The 23020-nt window shown below is 41.1% G+C and overlaps 1 protein-coding gene and 2 long non-coding RNA genes across 4 annotated transcripts in view; all 3 read left to right on the forward strand.

The window, feature by feature from the left end:
- Positions 1-23020, forward strand: part of LOC127527381 (uncharacterized) — a 102451-nt gene that overhangs the window by 16846 nt on the left and 62585 nt on the right. The window lies entirely within an intron of this gene.
- LOC127527403 (uncharacterized) overlaps positions 1-23020 on the forward strand; it is a 66083-nt gene that overhangs the window by 13664 nt on the left and 29399 nt on the right. The gene's annotated exons all lie outside the window — the stretch shown is intronic.
- Positions 16-23020, forward strand: part of LOC114669701 (V-set domain-containing T-cell activation inhibitor 1-like) — a 47178-nt gene continuing 24173 nt past the window's right edge. For both annotated transcript variants that reach the window (XM_051926007.1, XM_051926008.1), the window contains exons 1-2: positions 16-157; positions 16882-16930. In XM_051926007.1, the coding sequence (XP_051781967.1) occupies positions 16882-16930 (49 nt within the window). In that variant the 5' untranslated portion in view covers positions 16-157. The remainder of the gene's footprint in view (positions 158-16881; positions 16931-23020) is intronic.

The following is a 23020-nucleotide window of genomic DNA, read 5'->3' on the forward strand; positions in this document are numbered from 1 at the left end:
TTTGACAGTAAAGAGGTGTGTGTGCCAGTTTGTCGATGGGCTCCTGAGACATTTTGATATTTTCGCGCTCGCCTTCGTGCTTCCTGACGCTTGTTTTAACTTTCTTTTTCTTTTTAAACTACTCTGAAGTGTCGTCTCAGTAAACGTGAAAGTGAAGGTAAGAAACGCACGGACCGGGTGTTCATAGCGCAGCCAGTCCTAAACAGTCAGGAGGACTCGTGCCTCTCTCGTTTTTAACTTGGTGATGGAGGCTCAGTCAGGAGGACTCGTGCCTCTCTCGTTTTTAACTTGGTGATGGAGGCTCAGTGTCGGCTCCAGAAAAATAAAAATGACAAGGGGTGCACGTGAGGTACTAGGTGGGCTGTAGTGTGATAAAATCTCGAAAGATCAAACAAGTACCGACAGCGGGGGTGTGGCCTTATGGGCTTAATTTAAAAGCGGGCGGCCGGGCAATGTGACCCTTTGGAGCCGAGGCTGGATGGTGCAGATGTGGGACCCCGGAAGGTATGGCTGCGGATGTAAAACTGACGGTCGTCTACATCTTTTTTAATACGAATATGTTCACGGAATATTTGGTACTAGCTGTTATGTATTGAGATGAATGTAATCATTTTTGGCAGTATTCCTAGGCAGCAGGTGGTGCTGCAGTGGGGTTTTTTTTGGAGATATCTGTGCAAGTTTTGAGGTTCTCCCACAGAAAAGACTAGGGTGTCTTTAAAAACACAACTTCTGAGGTCAGTGTCTATTATTAATGTCTGCTGATAAAGTCTCATATTACTTACTTTCTAGAAGAGTCCCATCAGTGGTGTACTTTACTTAAGCAGACCGTGCATATTTTTAACTTTTATTTCATTGTATCATAAATCAAATATTTCGACTTTCTGCCCTACTAAATTTCTACGTGTTATTGCGTTACATTTTACAGGAATATTTCTTTTGTAACCGGATGACAGTGATTGGTGATTCGCGAATGATTTGTTCTTTTTAAAATGACTCTTTCGCTGAATGTTGGAAGCCATTCCGCTAGCATGAACGACGATTCAGTAGCAACTCCACGCGAGTGTTAAAGCGCATACGTGATGTGCCTAAACCCCCTGACCGTGGCGTATTAGGGGGCGGTCCGCACCGGGCGGCACATTTTTGGGGGCGGCATCATTGGCCAAAAGGCTCAATACTATCCACTTGCAGAGCCACAGCACCATACGTCACCGCAGTTTCAGACCCGCAGTTGTAGACCCGCAGTTGTAGACCCGGAAGTGACGTTTCAGGACTGACTTCGTAACATTACTTTCGGAAGGTTTCGGCCGGTCTCGGCAAGTAAGTCTTCTCCAAGTCAGAACTGACGTCACCGCAGTTTGAGGACGGAGAATCGGAAGATAACTTTTGGAAGGTTTCGGCATGTTTCGGCAAAGCCCGGAAAGTAATGTCGGGTCAAGGACCCGTTCAGAAATTAAAAGATAAAACTGAGAAGGAAAAACAGTACAACAAACTAAATAATACACATCCTTGTGAAGTTCGGAGGGTTTCTGCCATCACCTCGTGTCATACATCAAACTAAACAATACGGATCGTTTCTGTGAAATACACTATTAACATTTACGTTGTGTTCGGGTGTGTAGGAACCATTTAACATATCGACAAAATTAAAATCGTTAAAATTTGTGTTACTTGAAAATAGTTTTTCGTTTACATTCATGAAACGAAATATACAATATAATTACAATGTTTGCACCACGTTAGATTTTAGTAAAACATTAATAATAAAAGTGATTACATTTTTTAAAATGTACTATGCATGCGTGCAATATTGTTCTAAACCAATTTAGAATAAACATTTTAGCCAATCTAATATTTTTAAACATGTATGTGAAGAAAACGGCAATACATGTTATACAGTACACTGAAATATGCTATATATTAATTGCCTTACATAGAACTGCTCTAGTTTTTGTCACTTATTATTATAAGCCACCAAAAAAATACTATTAATAACCCTCATTTATTTATATAGCACCCTTCCTATGCCAAAAATTCAGAAAGAAAATCAAGACCTATATAACATTGGCTACAAATATTTCCACTAAATAAAGATAAATACAGGATATACAAAACATTCAAATAGAATAAAAGACAATAATCCAGACTAAAATACAACATATAATACTACAACAAATTTTTGAACAAATAACATAATTTGTGATAATGCAAACCCCGAGTCCCTGGACAGATAGAGGGGGTAAACTGAAAGAAGGGGCAGAATGTCAGGTCTGTTTAATGTCTTCTTAATCAAATGAGTTAAAAACAAATGAATGGAGTCAGCTGATGTCATTAATTTTGGGAGGTCATTGCACAGTCAGGGCACTATATACAGGTGAAGACCCTGCTGTCACCTACAGAGTGCAGGTTAGTGGGGGGCACAGAATCGGAGGACCTTAGTGGGCAGGTCAGTAACATAATTTGATATTCAATCCTGTAAGACATAGAGAGCAGTGAAGGTGCAGCAGGATAATAATAATAATTCATTACATTTATATAGCGCTTTTCTCAGTATGGCTGGGATGTGCTCCCTGTCGGTGGTCCGTGTCAGGACTCTTGCAGTTGAGTTTTGAATCAGCTGGAGCTGTGATATACGATTAGAAGTGGCACCTACCAGCAGTTACTTACAATAATCAATGCTGGATGTGATAACAGCAGGGACAAGATACTCACCATTAGAAAAGGACAGGAATGAGCAAACATAAGAAAGGTGACACAGGTGGAAGTTTAATATGGCTTACATGGGTGAAATAAGAAAAGGAGGAATCAAAGTGACACCGAGATTCTTTGCAGTAAAAGAAGGTCTGATGAGATCATCACCCAGAATGGTTGAAGAGGAGCTTGTTTTCTTAAGTTGCACTTTAGTGCCACTTTGCAGGAGTTCAGTTATGTTGCAATTTCATTTTAAAGGGTTTTGCTCTGTTCAGGTTTTAATTTTACTTTAATTTCACTAAGGCAAGTTGTGAGCTGAGAAAGCTGTGATGAAGTGTCACTTTTAACACCGAAATAGATCTAAGCATCATCTGCATTAAAACGATAACCCAGTCCAAAGCTACGAATAACTTGCTCAAGGTGAAGCACAGAGATACAGAAGAGCAGAGGATGTCATTTCATTAACAAAGGGAAGTCAGATGGAGGAACTGCTGTGAGAAATTAAGGCGTGAGGGTTACCCTGGACATGACATACGCTGCATGGCCACAACGCCATATGCAATAACTTTTACACAAACTGGGACAGCAGCTCCTCAAGATGAAGGTAACAATGCTTAGCACAATAAGGAAAAATAAGCCAGAGCTCCCATCTCAACTGCTGGCCACACAGAATAGGCCAGTGAAGACCTTCATGTTTGTCTAAACAAATGACACATCCTTGGTGCACAATGTGACCTGCACAGGGATAGGAGATTCCATGGCCAGAAATGATAATGGACTATAATGCTACAAAAAGAGGAGTGGAGAATTTAGACAAAACATTACACTGGATGCTGGCCACAGGCAATTTTTTCAACATATTGAACATCTCCTAAAAAATACTTTTGTCATCTGGACAACCTTGAACCGAGACTGGAACAGGGAGAAGGAGACAGAGCCATCTTGGAGGAGCAGGGTAAACCATTGGTGACACCTCACATGCTACTGGGACGACATGTGCCAAAGACCCCAGCATGTACAGCCATTGTGTTAATTCAACAGTCCAATCCACAGAGGAACCAATGACGGCACCTGTAGTGTGTATGCATAGTGAGTGTGTTTGTGTGTCTCACTGAGTGAACTGTACAGTTATTACAGTATTGTGTAGAAAATGAAAATATTAAGTTCTGCTTGATAAACACACAGAATGTGATCTGAGAGTAAAGAGTAAACAAGTTATTTACATTGATTGTTAAAATAAAGTGACCATCTGATTTAAAAAAAAAAGTCCCTCAATAGTACATATGTAGAAAAAATGTAATCATAAATTGAGATTCAACACAATTATCTTTCATGCTTCTCAAAGAGAAATTAAAATACAATGTTTGTAAACTACTGTATTTGTGAAGGACTGAAGTGTGAGGCTATGTAAAACTATCATTGAGTGTACTTCAGTAATGTGTGTAGTGACTTATAAAACCACAATATTACATTATTGCACAGCAGCATCTTCATAATGTCCAAGACCTCAAATCTTTCACTGCTGTACAAAATTATGTTCTGTCCTCCAAGGAAACCCTCAAAAAAAAAACACTACATTATTATTTCCAAAAGGAGACATTTTTACTAATTTTCGTGTTTGTTCTGTGATGAAATATTTTTAAAAATTATTTTAAAAGAACCTTTAGATAGCACTAAGTGGGCTTTAAAAATACTAACATAAGTAAGAAGAACTAATATCAATATTTCAAAATGAGCAGCAGACCCAAAAAAAGACTTGCAGTTAAATTGTTTATTTTCAAAAACTATCCACCATCAAAGGAAAACAGAAAAATCAAAGTATTATAAACTGAAATCAATAGAGTATTAATGCACAATAAAATACAAGTAACAATCAATGTAGCAACAGACAATAATTATACTGATTAATTAAATATGCAGTTTACTTTAAGTTTAATTTTATCCCGACATTCCTGAGTGAAAAGTTCCATATCATCCCTAAACTGAAAAATAAATACAAAGGGTTCTTTTGCCAAAATTAAATCTTCAGTTTCGACTGCATCGATGATGTCCTGGAGAGCTCGGCTTTGGTCCTCCTCCTCCATCTCCAGAAAATGGGGCTCAGACACGGCACCTCTGAACAACCGTCTATGTTGGCGCAACCATTTTACTGCAGTGTGGAGGTCCTTTTTTATTAGTGGTTCCTTTAGATAAAAGACCACAAAGAGAATTAAACAAAACATGTATTTCTACATGCCTATTTAAATAGTATTAGATATTAACTGTATACCTCCTCACCTTTAGTGAACGCCTTTGTCCTGTACGAAATATTCACACGTTAGCCACAGAGAAAGAGATAACTTCCAACAGCAAAATTCTCCAATAGAATAAAGCACCAGCACCTCCTGATCAAGGGTAAATCACACTGCCATGCAGAGGGAAAAAAACAAAGAACATTAAAACCAGTAACAGATATTAACAAATACATAAGTGAAAGCTTACAGCTGTGAAGTCAAAGGGAGCATTCAAGACAAGGTGCAGAGCATATTGTGGAGCACACAGAAGAATTATTTCAAATTAATATTTAATCTATTTGCATACAGTACAGTGCACACTCTACTTACTGCAATTTATTTATAGTGGTTCTAAAGTATTCCCAACCTAAAAAATAAGTTTCTTTGACTTTCTCACCATCAACATGAATACTCCACAATCCACTCACCCAACCAACTGCTGTGGAAGATTCTGAAGTTGAAATGGATTCATATCACCTACTGCAAGTTACAAAGCAATGACCATTACTTGTAGTCCTCTCAATGACATCCCTATAAACTAACCTTGTTTTTAATTAGTATCCATGTGCCTGAAGATATTCGTTTTGTCTTGTTACTGTAACAAAAACAAATAAGTCTTTCACATACAAATGTAAATATCCAATATGTGCTGATAATTAGGTAGAGTAAGAAAATCTTGATGTAAGCAGAATACAAGCACAACTTCTTAAAGTAGGCATGTGTTGTTTATCAGTATTAGTGTGACTGCATTTTGCATGTGAATAACTTAAATATTTACAATACACACTTGAATTAATTAAAAAAAATTTGCAATGCTTAGAAACTTAAAACGTAATTAATATCAACCTCATTGTTTTAAATATTACATGTACACATAAATTGGTGATCAAAATTAGAGAACATTTATGAACACTTATTTTTTTCAAATATTGTTAATCTTAACTATGCAAAATGATACAGGTGATCACCAGTACCTAATAATTCAATACAAAATTTGCAGAAAGAAAATAAAAAGAAAGCAAAACAGGGGTGATATATACTGTGCATATTTCCTGGCTCTTGTAAGCTCTTCAGCCACTGTATTTTGAATTAAATTAAGTCTGTTATCAGCCACAAAGCCTTACGGTGATCCATGTAGAAGTAATAAAAGCACAGATAAGTTATTTAGCATCATGGAATGCTAACATAATCTAAGTTTTGCAATATTTCTTAAGTAAAATGAAGGCTACTCTAGATACATATTTAGTATGTGTATCAAATGAAAGATCATAATTTTCACTGTAGATATACCCAAGTTTAGAATTAGTGTATCTTGAGTGATAGAGGCAGCTTTCGAACCAATGACTAGCACTTCTGTTTTGTTAGATTTCAACAAATGAAAATTTCAAGGAATCTACTTTCTACTAGGTAAACCTGTATTTTAGAACACTGAGATGGTTCATGTAGTTGATCAGATGAATATCATGGTCTATAGTATCAAATGTGGCACTTACTGTAGATGCTATACTATGGGCCTAAAAATGCAACCATGGTCAGTGGATTGCAAATCATTGAATACTTTGACTAATGCAGTACCTGGGTAAAAATGTTACAAGAGATTACTTTTATTTGCAAAAATATAGAGAACCGCTTACCTACACCTTTCTCTAAATTTTAGAAATACAAGAAAGATTAGAAAATTGGTCTATAATTTGATAGATCACAGTTAAAAAGATTTTTTTTACCTTAAGAAGAGGTTATTAGCCAGTATAAATAATATAGATACATATCCAAAATTTAAAAACTAATTTATAATACTTAAATGTGGCTTACCAGAGAGAAAGTAAAAGATCTTTCACAAATGTAGTAAAAAAATGAAGGAAGATTTAGACTTGTTAACTAATACACCAAATTCTGAACATTCAATTTGGGCAAAGGGTTTTAATTTCACAGCTTTCTTAAAAACAACATCATTTGACACTACTTCACTGGCTAAATAAGAAAACATAATTTATTATAAAGTGGTGTAGAATTTTGAAGCTTATCCCTAGATTACTTTCTCATTTAAAGACTTAATGTTCACTTCTTAACCGAACAGGAATATGTTTATTGTTTCATTTTCATTTAAAAAAGTCGCGCCCACCCCCCAAAAAAGAAAAGAATTAAAAGTTAAATAAACACTACGTTAACATTCGTTAGGAAATGAATGGATGGATGGCTGGATGAATACAATTTATAAAATATATAACACACAATAAAACGGAACTTAAAAGATCTTAATTTAAGTTAAATATCGTCTTAAAATACTGGGAATTTTCCGTTCATCAAGAACATAGACTGAACTTTGGGCAAAATGCATTTTTATCGTATTTTGCTGACAATGCAACATTAAGTGTCGATTTCCCCAGTTTTTATGATGCAAACCACCGTAACCAGTGTTGCAGTCATTAACAATTAACTCGCCTGCCAAAGATTACATACATGTAAACGTAACGTTAACTTTTTAAACTGTTTTGAAAAACGTTTTGCAAAATGTACAGTTTTATAATTATAGTTGAGAATAACAGGAATAATAATAATAATAACAATACCGTGCTGTTTTCTGTCGTATTTTGTTTGTGCTCGAAAATGCTGCGCTCGTGCTAAAAACCAAGACTTGTGTTCGATAAATGGAGGTGTTGCTTTCGGCTTGCCTAGAAATGGTAACGTCACTTCCGGGTCTAAAACTGCGGGTCTACAACTGCGGGTCTGAAACTGCGGTGACGTATGGTGCTGTGGCTCTGCAAGTGGATGCTTCTCAAAAGGCTCAGTACAATTCGTATGTAAGCAGCAGGAATCGGAAAAATATCACTCATTAATGAAAAACGTCAAATTCTCGTATTTGTATCCACAAATGCTTCAAAAATAATTTTCAGTCTGTCGTTCTGTGACGGTGTTCTGACGATTTGTCCTACTTTGTCGAAGTATCCTACCATAGTTTATTTCGACAGATGTATCTATCGATTGGTGCTACCTTATCGAAACATCCTACCTTTATAATGCATATGGGTAGATCATCTCGATGGGGTAAATAACACTAACTAAACATACTACCTTCATAATGCATATGGGTACATCAGTAACACATTTCCAAGGACTGAAATATACTGCAAAGCTGACACATTACTGTATATACAGTATAGTATAACAAAATAAACAACAACTGTATTACATACAACATTATAAAGTATGCGTAATATTTTCTATTGAACATATTAAGTGAAACTTTTAAGGCCCATAAAGCACCTTATTTGAGGGCATTTCAAATAAAACAATAGCACATCATATGAAGAATAGAAAGGCTTTAATTTACATACATTTGTGAACAATAAAACACTCCAACAACAAAGATCAAAGAACAATACTTATTTATCTATACATTTTTTACAAACATATGCTATTTCAATTTTTTCATTGTATTTTGCACATTCAAAATGTGCCCAGCGACTGCACATATCTGCACCTGAAAAATAAAACACAATGATTAGTCTGAACATGGAAACAGTAATAATAGTGACTGATTCAATTAACTATTTCTTACGATGCGGCCAAGCAGGTGTAGAAGCAGTTAATATGTTACTTGTTAAGTTATATTACTAGACCCCAAGAACAAAATGATGAAGAGTGAAAATGAGCATAGTAGGATATGGGGCCAAGGAGGTCGGGTGCAGTGTGAGTTGGGTGGTGGCCGAAGGCGGGGACCTTGGCGGTCCGATCCTCGGCTACAGAAACTGGCTCTTGGGACGTGGAATGTCACCTCTCTGAAGGGGAAGGAGCCTGAGCTAGTGCGCGAAGTTGAGAGGTTCCGGCTAGATATAGTCGGACTCACCTCGACGCACAGCTTGGACTCTGGAACCAATCTCCTTGAGAGGGGCTGGACTCTCTACCACTCTGGAGTTGCCCCCGGTGAGAGGCGCCGAGCAGGTGTGGGTATACTTATTGCCCCCCAACTTGGAGCCTGTACATTGGGGTTTACCCCGGTGGACGAGAGGGTAGCCTCCCTTCGCCTTCGGGTGGGGGGACGGGTCCTAACTGTTGTTTGTGCGTATGCACCGAACAGCAGTTCGGAGTACCCACCCTTTTTGGAGTCCCTGGAGGGGGTGCTAGAGGGCATACCTTCTGGGGACTCCCTCGTTCTGCTGGGAGACTTCAATGCTCACGTGGGCAATGACAGTGAGACCTGGAAGGGTGTGATTGGGAGGAATGGCCCCCCTGATCTGAACCCGAGTAGTGTTCTGTTATTGGACTTCTGTGCTCGTCACGGGTTGTCCATAACGGACACCATGTTCAAGCATAGGGGTGTTCATATGTGCACTTGGCACCAGGACACCCTAGCCCTCAGTTCAATGATCGACTTTGTGGTCATGTCGTCGGACTTGCGGCCACATGTCTTGGACACTCGGGTGAAGAGAGGGGCGGAGCTGTCAACTGATCACCACCTGGTGGTGAGTTGGCTTCGATGGTGGGGGAGGATGCCGGTCAGGCGTGGTAGGCCCAAACGTGTTGTGAGGGTCTGCTGGGAACGTCTGGCAGAGCCCCCTGTCAGAAGTAGCTTCAACTCCCACCTCTGGCAGAACTTCGACCACATCCCGAGGGAGGTGGGGGACATTGAGTCCGAATGGGCCATGTTCCGTGCCTCTATTGTTGAGGCAGCTGACCGGAGCTGTGGCCGTAAGGTGGTCGGTGCCTGTCGTGGCGGCAATCCCCGAACCCGCTGGTGGACACCGGCGGTGAAGGATGCCGTCAAGCTGAAGAAGGAGTCCTACAGGACCCTTTTGTCCTGTGGGACCCCGGAGGCAGCTGATAGGTACCGGCAGGCCAAGCGGAATGCGGCTTTGGTGGTTGCTGAGGCAAAAACTCGGGCGTGGGAGGAGTTTGGGGAGGCCATGGAGAATGACTTTCGGACGGCTTCGAGGAGATTCTGGTCCACCATCCGGCGTCTCAGGAAGGGGAAGCAGTGCAGTGTCAACACTGTATGTGGTGGGGATGGTGCGCTGCTTGACCTCGACTCGGGACGTTGTGGGTCGGTGGGGGGAATACTTCGAAGACCTCCTCAATCCCATTAACATGCCTTCCAATGAGGAAGCAGAGCCTGGGGACTCAGAGGTGGGCTCCCCCATCTCTGGGACTGAGGTCACCGAGGTGGTCAAAAAACTCCTTGGTGGCAGGGCCCCGGGGGTGGATGAGATACGCCCGGAGTTCCTCAAGGCTCTGGATGTTGTAGGACTGTCTTGGCTGACACGCCTCTGCAACATCGCATGGACATCAGGGACAGTGCCTCTGGATTGGCAGACCGGGGTGGTGGTCCCCCTCTTTAAGAAAGGGGATCGGAGGGTGTGTTCCAACTACAGAGGGATCACACTCCTCAGCCTCCCTGGAAAAGTCTATTCAGGGGTCCTGGAGAGGAGGGTCCGTCGGATAGTCGAGCCTCGGATTCAGGAGGAACAGTGTGGTTTTCGTCCTGGTCGCGGAACAGTGGACCAGCTCTATACCCTTAGCAGGGTCCTGGAGGGTGCATGGGAGTTTGCCCAACCAGTCTACATGTGTTTTGTGGACTTAGAAAAGGCATTCGACCGTGTCCCTCGGGGAATCCTGTGGGGGGTACTCCGAGAGTATGGGGTACCGGCCCCCCTGATAAGGGCTGTTCGGTCCCTGTACGATCGGTGCCAGAGCTTGGTCCGCATTGCCGGCAGTAAGTCGAACCCGTTTCCAGTGAGAGTTGGACTCCGCCAGGGCTGCCCTTTGTCACCGATTCTGTTCATAACTTTTATGGACAGAATTTCTAGGCGCAGCCAGGGTGTTGAGGGGATCCGGTTTGGTGGGCTCAGGATTGGGTCACTGCTTTTTGCAGATGATGTTGTCCTGTTTGCTTCATCAGGCCGTGATCTTCAGCTCTCTCTGGATCGGTTCGCAGCCGAGTGTGAAGCGGCTGGGATGAGAATCAGCACCTCCAAATCCGAGACCATGGTCCTCAGCCGGAAAAGGGTGGAGTGCCCTCTCAGGGTTGGTAGCGAGATCCTGCCCCAAGTGGAGGAGTTCAAGTATCTCGGGGTCTTGTTCACGAGTGAGGGAAGAATGGAGCGTGAGATCGACAGGCGGATCGGTGCGGCATCCGCAGTAATGCGGGCGCTGCATCGGTCTGTCGTGGTGAAAAAGGAGCTGAGCCGCAAGGCGAAGCTCTCAATTTACCAGTCGATCTATGTTCCTACCCTCACCTATGGTCATGAGCTATGGGTAGTGACCGAAAGAATGAGATCGTGAATACAAGCGGCTGAAATGAGTTTCCTCCGCAGGGTGTCTGGGCTTTCTCTTAAAGATAGGGTGAGAAACTCAGTCATCTGAGAGGGGCTCAGAGTAGAGCCGCTGCTCCTCCGCATCGAGAGGAGTCAGATGAGGTGGCTCGGGCATCTGATCAGGATGCCTCCTGGACGCCTCCCTGGTGAGGTGTTCCGGGCACGTCTAACCGGGAGGAGGCCCCGGGGAAGACCGAGAACACGCTGGAGGGACTATGTCTCTCGACTGGCCTGGGAACGCCTTGGGATTCTCCCGGAAGAGCTAGAAGAAGTGGCCGGGGAGAGGGAAGTCTGGGCATCTCTGCTCAAGCTGCTGCCCCCACGACCCGACCTCGGATAAGCGGGAGACAATGGATGGATGGATGGATAAATTTACACACAGAGCTGTAAGTAAACACTCACCAGCAAGTCAACTGGAACCTCTGAGGGGAACACTGCTGTGTGGCGTTAACAGTTTATTTATTACACACTATGTCAACAGAAGCAACAGATTACTTGGCATGAATGGTATATACACCGTATATGTTACACCCATCCGTTTATTGTAAGTCGTAGCATTAAACTTATAACGTTATACCATGTCATCAGTTAAAAATACCTATGCAGTAAACTGTAATAAATGCATTAATGTAGTAAGGCTAAGAAAAGCATACATATTACTGAAATACAGTAACACTTACCTCAAACTTCAACACTAGGTAGGACAGATCGACAAGCAGTTGGTAAGCTTTGAGAAAAGTTGCGTAATTTTGGTCTGCGCATGCGTAGTATCAGTAAGTAGATCATTTCGATGGGTAGAATGTTTCGTTAGAACAACGGCATCAGACCCAACAGTTGAGGCAATAACAAAAATAAACATTTCACCGATAATACTTTCAAGGAAGATAAACAACTACAATTTATAATTTCATTTCGGTATCAATCCGAATACGTTCTTGCTCTGCGCAGAAAACATCCCCACCTATCACTTGTACACTACACTGGTTGTGGTTTTCGCGGCGTAATTATGTTAAACTAATAATTAGAACACGGCTTATCAGTATGTCTGTACTATATTCTTGTCTAGTTGATGCTTATTAATAATTGTATGTGAAAAAATATTGCTGTTTCTCTATTTATGAATAAATCTATGCAAAATGTATATTTTTTTCTCTATACGTCATTTTAGTTTTGTATTTAAATAGGTTAACATATTCAGATACGTTGGAGGGCGACAAATTGAAGCACCGCCTCGACCCTAGCGGGCGAGCTACGCCGCTGCCCCCTGTTTTCGTTTAGATCAGAAGTTCTCATGAGTCATCGTGGACATGTCCTTCCCACTACCAACAGATCGACATTGATCAAACGATTTTAAAATATTGAGGCGAGAAAAGAATTCTTTCTCGCTGAGGCATGTTAAGCATGTTCCGAGTTCAGATTCGATTGCGTTACATTAAAATGCAAATAGTAATACCCTTTTTGTAATAACTTAGCTTTTTTTTTTGTTTATTCGAATTATAAAATGAAAACAGGGTATGTTAAACTATTTGCGAACTCGTTTGGGAAAATGCGTTGTTAGTGGTGGAGGTTGTTTGAAATTAGGGTTAGGGTTGTTGAAGGCAAGGTATCTTAGCGGCATCGATTAATTCATTTTAAAAAATTCTTTAACCAGGAGCCTTTAAAAATAAAGATGCCAGAGTGGTTCTTCAGAGCGATGGCACAGGGGAAACCAGTTTTGGTTCACAAAGGACCCAACAACATGAAAGTTCCGGAAAGAACCTTAATTTATTTAGATCCGTTACAGGTTCCATACAGTAAATAACCATAGAAAGATGTCAGCAGATCTGAAAAATACTGATGGGTTATGATTCTAAAAGGACCCTCGCTGCCAATACGTCCATCCAGACAGGTTTAGTCAGCTCTTTTTAATCTGTTAGCCTACCATACATTAAAGATTTCATATTAGAACGTTTTTCAAAGCACTAAGAACCCTTCCCAGAATAAAATGTTTCTTTGTCAAGCAATGGCTCTATGATGAACCACGCAACCCAGTAAAGAACCATATAGAGACATTCATTAACTGTTATTTTTAAGAGGACTTTTTAATTAACTTATTGTTAATTTCTAATTTATGTTATCTATTTCACTGGAGGAAGAGTTTCTTGTGAAAAAAGTTAAATACAAATATATACCATATAAATACAAGATCGATCTGTTAAAAGTATTAAAACACTGGCATTTATTATTATATTCAGTCCACATGTTTGTCTCTCATTCTAGTTCTTAACACAGAGTCAAATGAGTGTTCAAAGCAAAACGCTGCCAATGTTTCTGTTTATAATTAATGTACACAAATAAACAAATCTTGTAAAAGAGAACACAATATTTGATCAAACTAAACAATAATATGAACTCTACAAGTTATCAAATGAAATATTTCATCATTACTTTATTCAGTTTCAATAATGTATAAAAAACCAAATTGTCCCCTGTGGACATATAAAGTTCTGTCTAACTATTATATAGTGTCTTATCTATCTATCTATCTATCTATCTATCTATCTATCTATCTATCTATCTATCTATCTATCTATCTATCTATCTATCTATCTCAATTTTGTGTGTTTTATTTAAAAATTGCCTTATTTTTGAAGTCTGTTTATATTTCATAGTAGTACTGTACATTTCAAAATAGCTTATTATTTATTTGAAAAGGTCTCATGTAATCTGTTTTGTCTATCTATCAGTCAATCAAGTCGTATTATACTGCATATTTTCAAAATGTAATGGCTTATTTATAAATATCATTGCACTTTTTCATGTGATTATTTATCTCATAATGACCTTTTAATTCATTTTATTTTGGTGTTAAAGGTGTTCCTACTGTTCTGACAATCGATTATTGAATGGCCCTGACTCTTATAGTCCAATATTCTTACTGAATCGCGAAGGACACATTACCACATTATATCGGCTGACAAAGTCACAACAGCAGCGAGCTCAGGTTAACTAGTCTAAGGGTTAACTTAGCCTTGCTCAAGCGGTATGATTTTCACTTAGGGTGCGAGAGGTACCGGGTTCAAGTCCCAGACATGCTTTCGTTTAACGATAATTTTTGGTAGAGTGGTGGGTCTGAGGCTAAGGATCTGAGCTTGTATCTGGAAGTTTGCCGGTTCGAATCCCGTTACACAGCCAGAAGGGATTCTTCTCGATTGGGCCTTTGAGCCAACTTCCTTAACTTGAAATGGCTCCAGCGGCGCATGTGTGATAGCTGAACCTGCACTCTGACACCAAGTGGTATATGATAACAACATTTCGTTGTACCTGTGCAATGACAATAACATCAACATCTATAATAGCAGATGGTACATAATGGTGTGCATGCTTCTTGGCATCCCGATGGTTCGCCAAAATGGAGTGAGGTGCGTTGTCCGACTTTATCGTGGGGTCTTGCAGTGTGCCGTCTTTTGCAGGTCATTTATTAGTTTAGTGCTCCTGTTGTGTGCACAATCGCTTGTGAATGAGCCGCCGAAATGCGCATTCTCGCAGGTTCATTACTGCGCCGAGCGTTTGTAAAGACGAATAACTTTTTTCTTTTTTAAGAGAAGAGAATTTAGACTTTGCAATGATCGAAACCTAGTATTGATTTATGTGAATGTTCTGATCGTGAAACGTCACTGATTTCAAGGTTTGATTGACATTTATGTCGGGATGACGACAATGGGGACAACACCCGCTGCTTCAGCCCATCTCTCCCCACACTGTCGCAAATATGGCACATCCATGTTTGAACAGCAGTGCAGGTGTTTTTGGGGGACAGGGCTCATCATTCATGTTTCATTATTTAGCTGCGCCCCAGCACCCGTTGCTTCATGGGAGTCTCCAATCCCCCAAACCCCTCGATCGTTGATGGTGTGTCATTTCCTCGCTGCGCTTAAGCATCAATTGAGTGTCTGAGCTTCATGAAGGACACATTTACAAGATTATTGAGATTTATAAAAGTAAATTGCTGAAATTATATTTAAATATTATACACCAAGTAAAAGGCTTATTATTTACTTCAATTTGTTCATTCACATTGCTGTATGTGGTACAATTTGTGGTTCAAACATTAGAAATTTGACTTTTTCATCTTCAAATGTGATATTACTTTTTTAGGGGTGAGAACATAAATGAATCATTTTCTAGAGGTGTAGGGCATAGAAGAGGTTGGGAGCCACTGCTCTGAAGTTACCACCATGAGTAAAAAATCTGATTCATGGTCGCTATGTATTTTTTCGCCTTGTATGCGTAACAGTTTTCTTTTACATATTTTTAATCAAACTTGAAGGGTAATTTACGAACACTATGCACTTATTATGTTTAATACTTTGGACCCCTACCAGTTTGGATCTATCCAACCCTGTAAGTTATGCTCGTTAACTGACTCCGTGAGTCAAGTGAGTAAGTTAAACGTCCTTTCATACTGTCTTTTAAAAAATCATCACATCTTTGTGCCATGTCCCAAGAATTTCCTTCTCTCAACTTTGATACATTTTACTAAAGACAACATTGGAGAGATTTCAGGACAAGTCTCAGCCTAAGCCCAGACTAAAACCCCATAGAACGTGTGGAGAGACCTGAAGATGGTGGCTTTCAGACTCTTCCCATCCAATCTAATGAAAATTGCGAGGATCTGCCTGGGAAGAATGAGATAAACTGACCAAAACTTGTGGAGGCTTACCCAAGAAGACTCAAATCTGGAACTGCCGCCAAAGGAGCTTCTACAGAATACTTAGTTAAGGGTCTGAATACTCATAGGAATGAGAGATTTAAGTTTTTGATCTCTCTAATATCGAAAAAAATCTTGGAAGGCCTGGAAGGAGATGATACATGATCTTCTCGCGAGAGACACTTAAACGTCCCACGAGACAAGGCAGTGAGACAAAAGGACAGCTGCTGTACAGGCTTTTAAATGATCGATGCACAGCGTGACAAGCAGAACACGCAGCTCGGGGGCGGTAGCAGCAGAAAGACAGCAGCTGATCAGACCGCATCTCCTTAGCATGCATACAGCAACATGAGCAGCAGAGACGAGAAGTGGCTGGAGCATAGTGCGCCCTGGGGAGGTGGGCAAGCAAAGCAAGCAGGGGACAAAGTTTTTAATAAATCTAGCCTTTCTGAAAATGGCTTAACTTTGACATTAAGGGTTATTGAGTGTAGACCGATGGGCACAAATGTCAAATGTGTCTATTTCAAATGAAATCTACAACACAATAAGGTATGTGGAAAGCACAGAGGTTTGAATACTCTATGAATCCACTGTAGATGGGATTTGAAGAAGGCGCAACAACAAAAAAGGCAGCATCTACTCTAATAATGCTAAGCAAATAAGCGTTCCTTCTGACCAAGACTCCTGTTAGCGTTATTGTCGGGTACAACATTGACATTTAATAATGATGATCAGTGAGGCGTGTTCATCGTCCAGAGCTGGGCTTCTGGTAGCATCTTAAGATTTGTTCGTATTTTGATGAAACAAGTCGTATTCGTGATTTTCATTGATGGCTCAAGAAATATGGCCGAAATGTATAGGAATCTTGTAGTGTTTTTATTTTTCACAAATCAATACGTTTCTTTCATTTTCTTTATAGATGAAGTTTACTGGCAAGCACGTGGCGAGCCAACAAAATGTGATCAGAGGTAAAGTACACACTCCGCCATCTTAAATGGCAAAGAACGTGTTTTGTGCTGTCTGTTGTCTTCTTGTTGTTCTTGTCTTCTTATTTTCAGCTTTATATGTTTCTGTCTTTTATAAAGCATTTACAAATTGTAAACTGGTTTCAGAAGTTCGTTTTGCATTGAACAGAAGGAGGAGTATGGCTTGTCCATTATCCTTTTTTAATATTTAAAGCAGGGGTATCCATCTCAGTTTTATTGGGGGTTAAAACTAACCCTTTTCATACCCAACAAGCAGTGAAATCAACAAACCACTCCCACCATATCTTTACAAAAAGACACTGTGGGACCCCTCTGCTCATCACACTTGAAAGTTCTTCATCTCTCTTTTGAAACTGTCAGCCTTCTTTATCAGCTTTTCTTTGTAGGGCCTGGCAAAGTAGGGCTACCAGCAGCTATCAGACTGAAATTGTCCATCCATCCATCCATCCATCCATTATCCAACCCACTATATATCCTAACTACAGGGTCACGGGGGTCTGCTGGAGCCAATCACAGCCAACACAGGGCACAAGGCAGGAAGCAAACCCCGGGCAGGGTGCCAGCCCACTGCAGGTCAATATATCAGCACTTGATTTTACATGGCTGTCTTGTAGTACCTGTTATTTCGTTGTTTGGGGGAAAAAGGATTATTTGTAAGGAGTACGGCTTGTTATAGTCTCGAGAAGCTTCAGGTCAGAGCAGGTCTTAGGGCGAAGCGAATGAAGCGACCGCTTTGGGCCCACAGCTGGAGGGGGCCCACTGCGCTCTGCCCTGGACCCCCTAGCTGCAGGGGTCGGTATCAGTTTGCTTCGGGCCCGAAATTGTCTGTTCAGGTTAACCAAGGCAATAGTCTTGGTAGTGTAGTTGCCGGTCTGGGTTAAAGGGGTCGGCCGTAAATAATCGGCACACTTTTTAAGGAGGGGGCATGGCAGTGTGGTAGAAGTGGTTCCAAGGCACGATGCAGGCGTGGGCATTTCTGCCCTGAAGTTCACAGGTGTGGGATCACCCGTGTCCGGAATTGATGCTGGGAGCTGCTACTCGCCACACCTGTGCCACATCCCCATTATTAAGAGGAGATGCGCGAGAGCAGAGAAGAGAAATAAAGAAAGGGAAAAGAATTGACGGAGGTGTGGAAGAGAAGAAGGCGAGTGAGTGAGAGAGAGAGAGAGAGAGAGAGAGAGAAGGCTCACTGGTAAATGCAGGCAGCTGAGATGGAAAGCCACTAAGGAGCAGTGTGTGGCCGACACTCTGTGAGGTGCAGTTGGAAGTGGTTGTTCCAGCTGAGCAACTGGCAATATGGATGAGCAGCGGGAGTCGAGGAGGCTTGGGAGGGTGAGCACCCTGGCTGTCGGGGAACCCAAGTCTCAGTCTGGTAAGGTAGCTGTATGGCGCCAGGTGACGGTTGGCAAGAGGACAGAAGTAAGGTCAGCTGCACCTGCTGATAGGGCGACTCATCTCTATGAAGAAGCATGGGAGCTGCCAGTTGAATGGAGAAGGCATTGAGCTTTTTTAAAAAATGGGACTGCTTCCAGCCCGTTAATTTTTCACCTCATTTTAAAAGATTATTTATTGATTTTTAACCTCCACTTATTGCACCCGTTTTAATGGATTATTTATTAACTTTGAGCACTGCACTATGAACACTGTTTTGGTTTTGTTTGAGTATTTTTAATAAAAATTCTGAACAACCATTTTCACCATTTCCTTTGTCCCAGTGTAATTTGTCCTCCTTGCACAGCTCATCCAGTGACGATGTTGGGTTCAAGAGGCTCCCAGAGCTGGAAGAGGGCGCATGGAGCAGGACCCGCACCGTCACACATCCCATCCTGGTATTGCTCTAGCATGTGTATGATGCTACTCCTAAATTTAGAACACCAATGGATGCATGACTGTTTCCTGTGGTTCGATCCTCTTACAACCACCTCAGATTGCTGCCCTTATTTTATTTATGTTAATCTTTCACTTCAAAGGCTTTAATTACACTCGCTGCATAGCAGTCCAGTTTTGAGGTTTTATACACTGTTAAGATTTGTGCAGCATGTTGAACTTTGATTTGTTTACTTTGTGGAGGAAGAAAGTCAGGGAGCCACCCAGCCGAGTCTTGACTTGTGCAGCTGCCCCACAGACACAGTGAAGCAAGGAGGAGGAGATGGTTGGGCACATGCACTGATTACAGCACGTTGCTGCACCCACCATATAATGAACCACCCGGATTGGGACCCGAGTGCAGTCCTACAATGGGTGACACCTCTGCACCTCACTGGAACAGTGTGAGGTTTTTTACAGTGGCTGGAGTGCCAATCCTGTCACCAACCCCCAAGTTTTCATGACCATGCAAAAATCCAAAATACGTAAATAACTAAATGAAGGACGACAATGTGTACAGCAGGTGAGCTGACATTCCGTCGTAAAGAGGTTAATTACCAAATGAAAAATGTAATGATGGATTGTAAAAGCCTCCATAAAGAGTTCTTTGGTAATAAAAAGCAGGTTTGTCCTACGCTTGGTGAAGATTATCCCAAATTTTTATGCTGGCCCTAGTCTGAAGCACACTGCAGCCAACAACAAACCTGCTCTTCCAGTGAACAAATTGCAAAAATCCTAAGGCAGTGGTGTCGAACTCCAGTCCTGGAGGGCCGCAATGACTGCAGGTTTTCATTCTAACCACCTTCTTAATTAGTGACCTGTTTTTCCTGCTAATTAACTTCTTTTGCCTTCGATTTAATTAACTCGACTCAGACCCTTTAGTTCTTTGTATTTCCTTAATTAGCAGCCAAACCATAATGAGACACAAAATGAGAAAACAGGTGACCAGCTAACCACATTATCTGAACATAAAGAAAGGTGAGGGTCTCGGTAAGGTTGATTTCTCAGGTCAATAATCAGAAACAGAAAATCAACACTTTGGGAAATGTCTGCTGTAGCAGAATGAGAGCAGCAGCAAGCTATGGAATTAAGTAACGGGTTTAATTAACAGCAAGAATTGGCTTCTCATTAAGAAACTGGTTGGAGTTTAATGTTCCAGTTTAGCTGGTCATCTGTTGGCTCGTTTCACGTCTCATTTCTGTTTGGCTGCCATTTTATGAAGAAACAAATCAATTCAGAGGACGGAATCCTTAAAAACAGGGCCATTAAAAGGAAGGGAAAAGGAGTTAATTAGCAGTGAAAACTGGTCACTGATTAGGAAAAGGGTTAGAATGAAAACCTGTAGCCACTGCAGCCCCCCAGGCCCGGAGTTTGACACCTGTGTCCTAAGGCAGCGGTTCTCAAACTGTGGTCCGCGGACCCGAGACGACCGTAGGGGGTCCGCAGAAAGGGTGAAAATTGCTTACAATTAATAACTTCTTCGCTAAACGCCATTTTATCCAATCGGATAATGCGAATAATAATCAACTCGCCCCTCACTACTGTTTATATTCTATATATAGTATATATATGTCTATTAAGAACTATTCTACGATGACGTCATTATAGACGCAGCCTGTAATCGTGCACATCCATCCATTATCCAACCCGCTATATCCTAACCACAGGGTCACAGGGGTCTGCTGGAGCCAATCCCAGCCAACACAGGGCGCAAGGCAGGAAACAAACCCCAGGCAGGGCACAGTTTATGATTAATTATTAAGTTATACAGTGGTAATTCTTGCTTGTTAAATTGTTTTTCGTACGCCCAACTAACGTATGGATAAATATTTGAAGCGTAAGCGGATATCTGAAGAAGAGCACGGGGGTAATGGAAATAGTGGCGATGAACTGAGACATGATGCCGAAAGAGAGTCCGCACCGCGTAAGGCAAAATTACTTAAATATGATCCTGAATATTTACAATTCGGATTTATACCGTACAAAGACAACAGTGATCAGCCACAATGTGTCATTTGTTTAAACGTGTTATCGAACGAAAGTTTGAAACCTGCTAAACTGAAGCGCCATCTTGTAACAAAGCATAATGAACTAAAAGACAAACCCGTTGATTTCTTCAAACGTCGAGCAGAAGTGTATGCAAATCAGCAGAAAATTATTAGCACTGCGACAACAGTGAATGAAAAAGCTCTTAAGGCTTCGTATATTATGGCAATGCGAATAGCTAAGAGCAAAAAAGCACACACGGTTGCGGAGAGTTTGATTATGCCAGCGGCTTTAGAAATATGCGAGATAATGTTAGGAAAAGAAAGCATCCGAAAATTACTGTCTATACCAGTATCAAACGATACCATCAGAAGGCGAATTTGCGACATGTCCAATGACATCCAATTACAATTGGTTGAGCGCCTACAAAGCAGTACATTTGCCATACAGTTGGACGAAAGTACCGATATTGCAGGCCAAGCGCAGTTACTGGTCTACGTTAGATATTGCTTTGACAATGATGTGGTCGAGGACTTTCTGTTCTGCAAACCTGTGCCACTTAGAATGACAGGTGAAGATTTATTTGCAATGCTAAATGATTTCTTCATTGCTAACAAGCTTGAGTGGTCCAGCTGTATTGGAATTTGTACGGACGGAGCTGCAGCAATGACAGGTCATAAAAGTGGGGTTGTTGCACGCGTACGAACTGTTTCTCCGAATATTATTTCCACACATTGCATGATTCATCGCGAAGCTCTTGCTAGTAAGAATTTAAATGAATCCTTCGGTGAAGTGCTAAATACATGCATTAAACTAGTTAATTGGATAAAGTGCAGACCGTTGAATGGACGACTGTTTGCTGCACTGTGCGAAGAAAGCGGCTCAGATCATCGACATCTGCTGCTACACACAGAGGTTCGCTGGTTGTCACGCGGAAAGGTACTTCAACGTGTCTTCGAGCTTCGCAGTGAACTGGCATCATTTTTGATGGACAAAAACTCAGAGCTGGTGAAGTTTGTTTCAGATAATGTATGGCTTGCAAAATTGGCTTACCTGGCTGATATCTTCTGTCAACTTAATGCACTTAACACATCACTGCAAGGCAGAGATTCAAGCGTGTTGAAAACAACAGACAAGATAACTGCCTTCAAGAAAAAGTTGAGAATATGGAAGACACGAGTACAAAATAAAAGCTGTGATATGTTTGAACTGTTAACTGAATTTCTGAATGAAAACAATATGGCCATTGATAACTTGGCAACAGATATCTTTGACCATTTGTCGGCGATGGAAGAATACTTTGACAGGTACTTTCCAACAGATAACATTGCAGATTATGACTGGATCAGAAATCCATTCAGTTGTCAGCTTACCAACTTGACCGGGAAGGAAGAAGAACAGTTGGCTGAATTGTCTAGTGACAGAAGTCTCAAACTTAAATTTCAAGAACAAACATTGACCGCGTTTTGGTGCAACGTTAGGAACGAGTATACGCTTTTAGCTGAGAGAGCACTGACTGTGCTGGTCCCATTTGCAACTACCTACCAGTGCGAAGCATCGTTCTCAGCATTAGCTGTGATAAAATCTAAGTTTAGATCACGTCTCCAGGTGGAAGATGACATTCGAGTGTGTCTATCAAAAATCTCACCAAGGATAGACCTTCTCTGCCGACAAAAGCAAGCCCACACATCTCATTAGTTTCTATGAGTATTAGAGTCTAATGTAATTGTATTTGTAATACATTTGAACATATTAAATAATTAAAACGTTTACCACTGGTAGGGAGCCATAAAATTAATAGTCTTACTCTTTATTATTAAATGAACAATGTTGTATTGTAGTTATGCAGTATGAGTATTAAGCACTAAATATTGTAGTTGTAGTTGTTTTGCATTTTTTGTTTTTGCTAAGCAGGTTTTAGTCCTGTGACTGTCGTATGACACTGTATCATTGACTGTCAATAGTTAGTGTTGTTATGATATGACTACAAAGAATGATTTATTTTATAAAGTCGACTTCAGATAAAAGAAGTTTACACTTTATGCCTGTGGCTATGCTATTATAATTTGGGTTGACAAATCAGGCCGCATCAGGGGTCCGCGAATATTGTATGGCTTGTGAAGGGGTCCCAGGACTGAAAAAGTTTGAGAACCCCTGTCCTAAGGGATACAGTGTATTACAGATAGTGTATTACAAAAAAGGTGATCTTCCAAAATTAAG

This window comes from Erpetoichthys calabaricus, chromosome 4, assembly GCF_900747795.2.
Source record: "Erpetoichthys calabaricus chromosome 4, fErpCal1.3, whole genome shotgun sequence".
Classification (NCBI taxonomy): domain Eukaryota; kingdom Metazoa; phylum Chordata; class Cladistia; order Polypteriformes; family Polypteridae; genus Erpetoichthys; species Erpetoichthys calabaricus.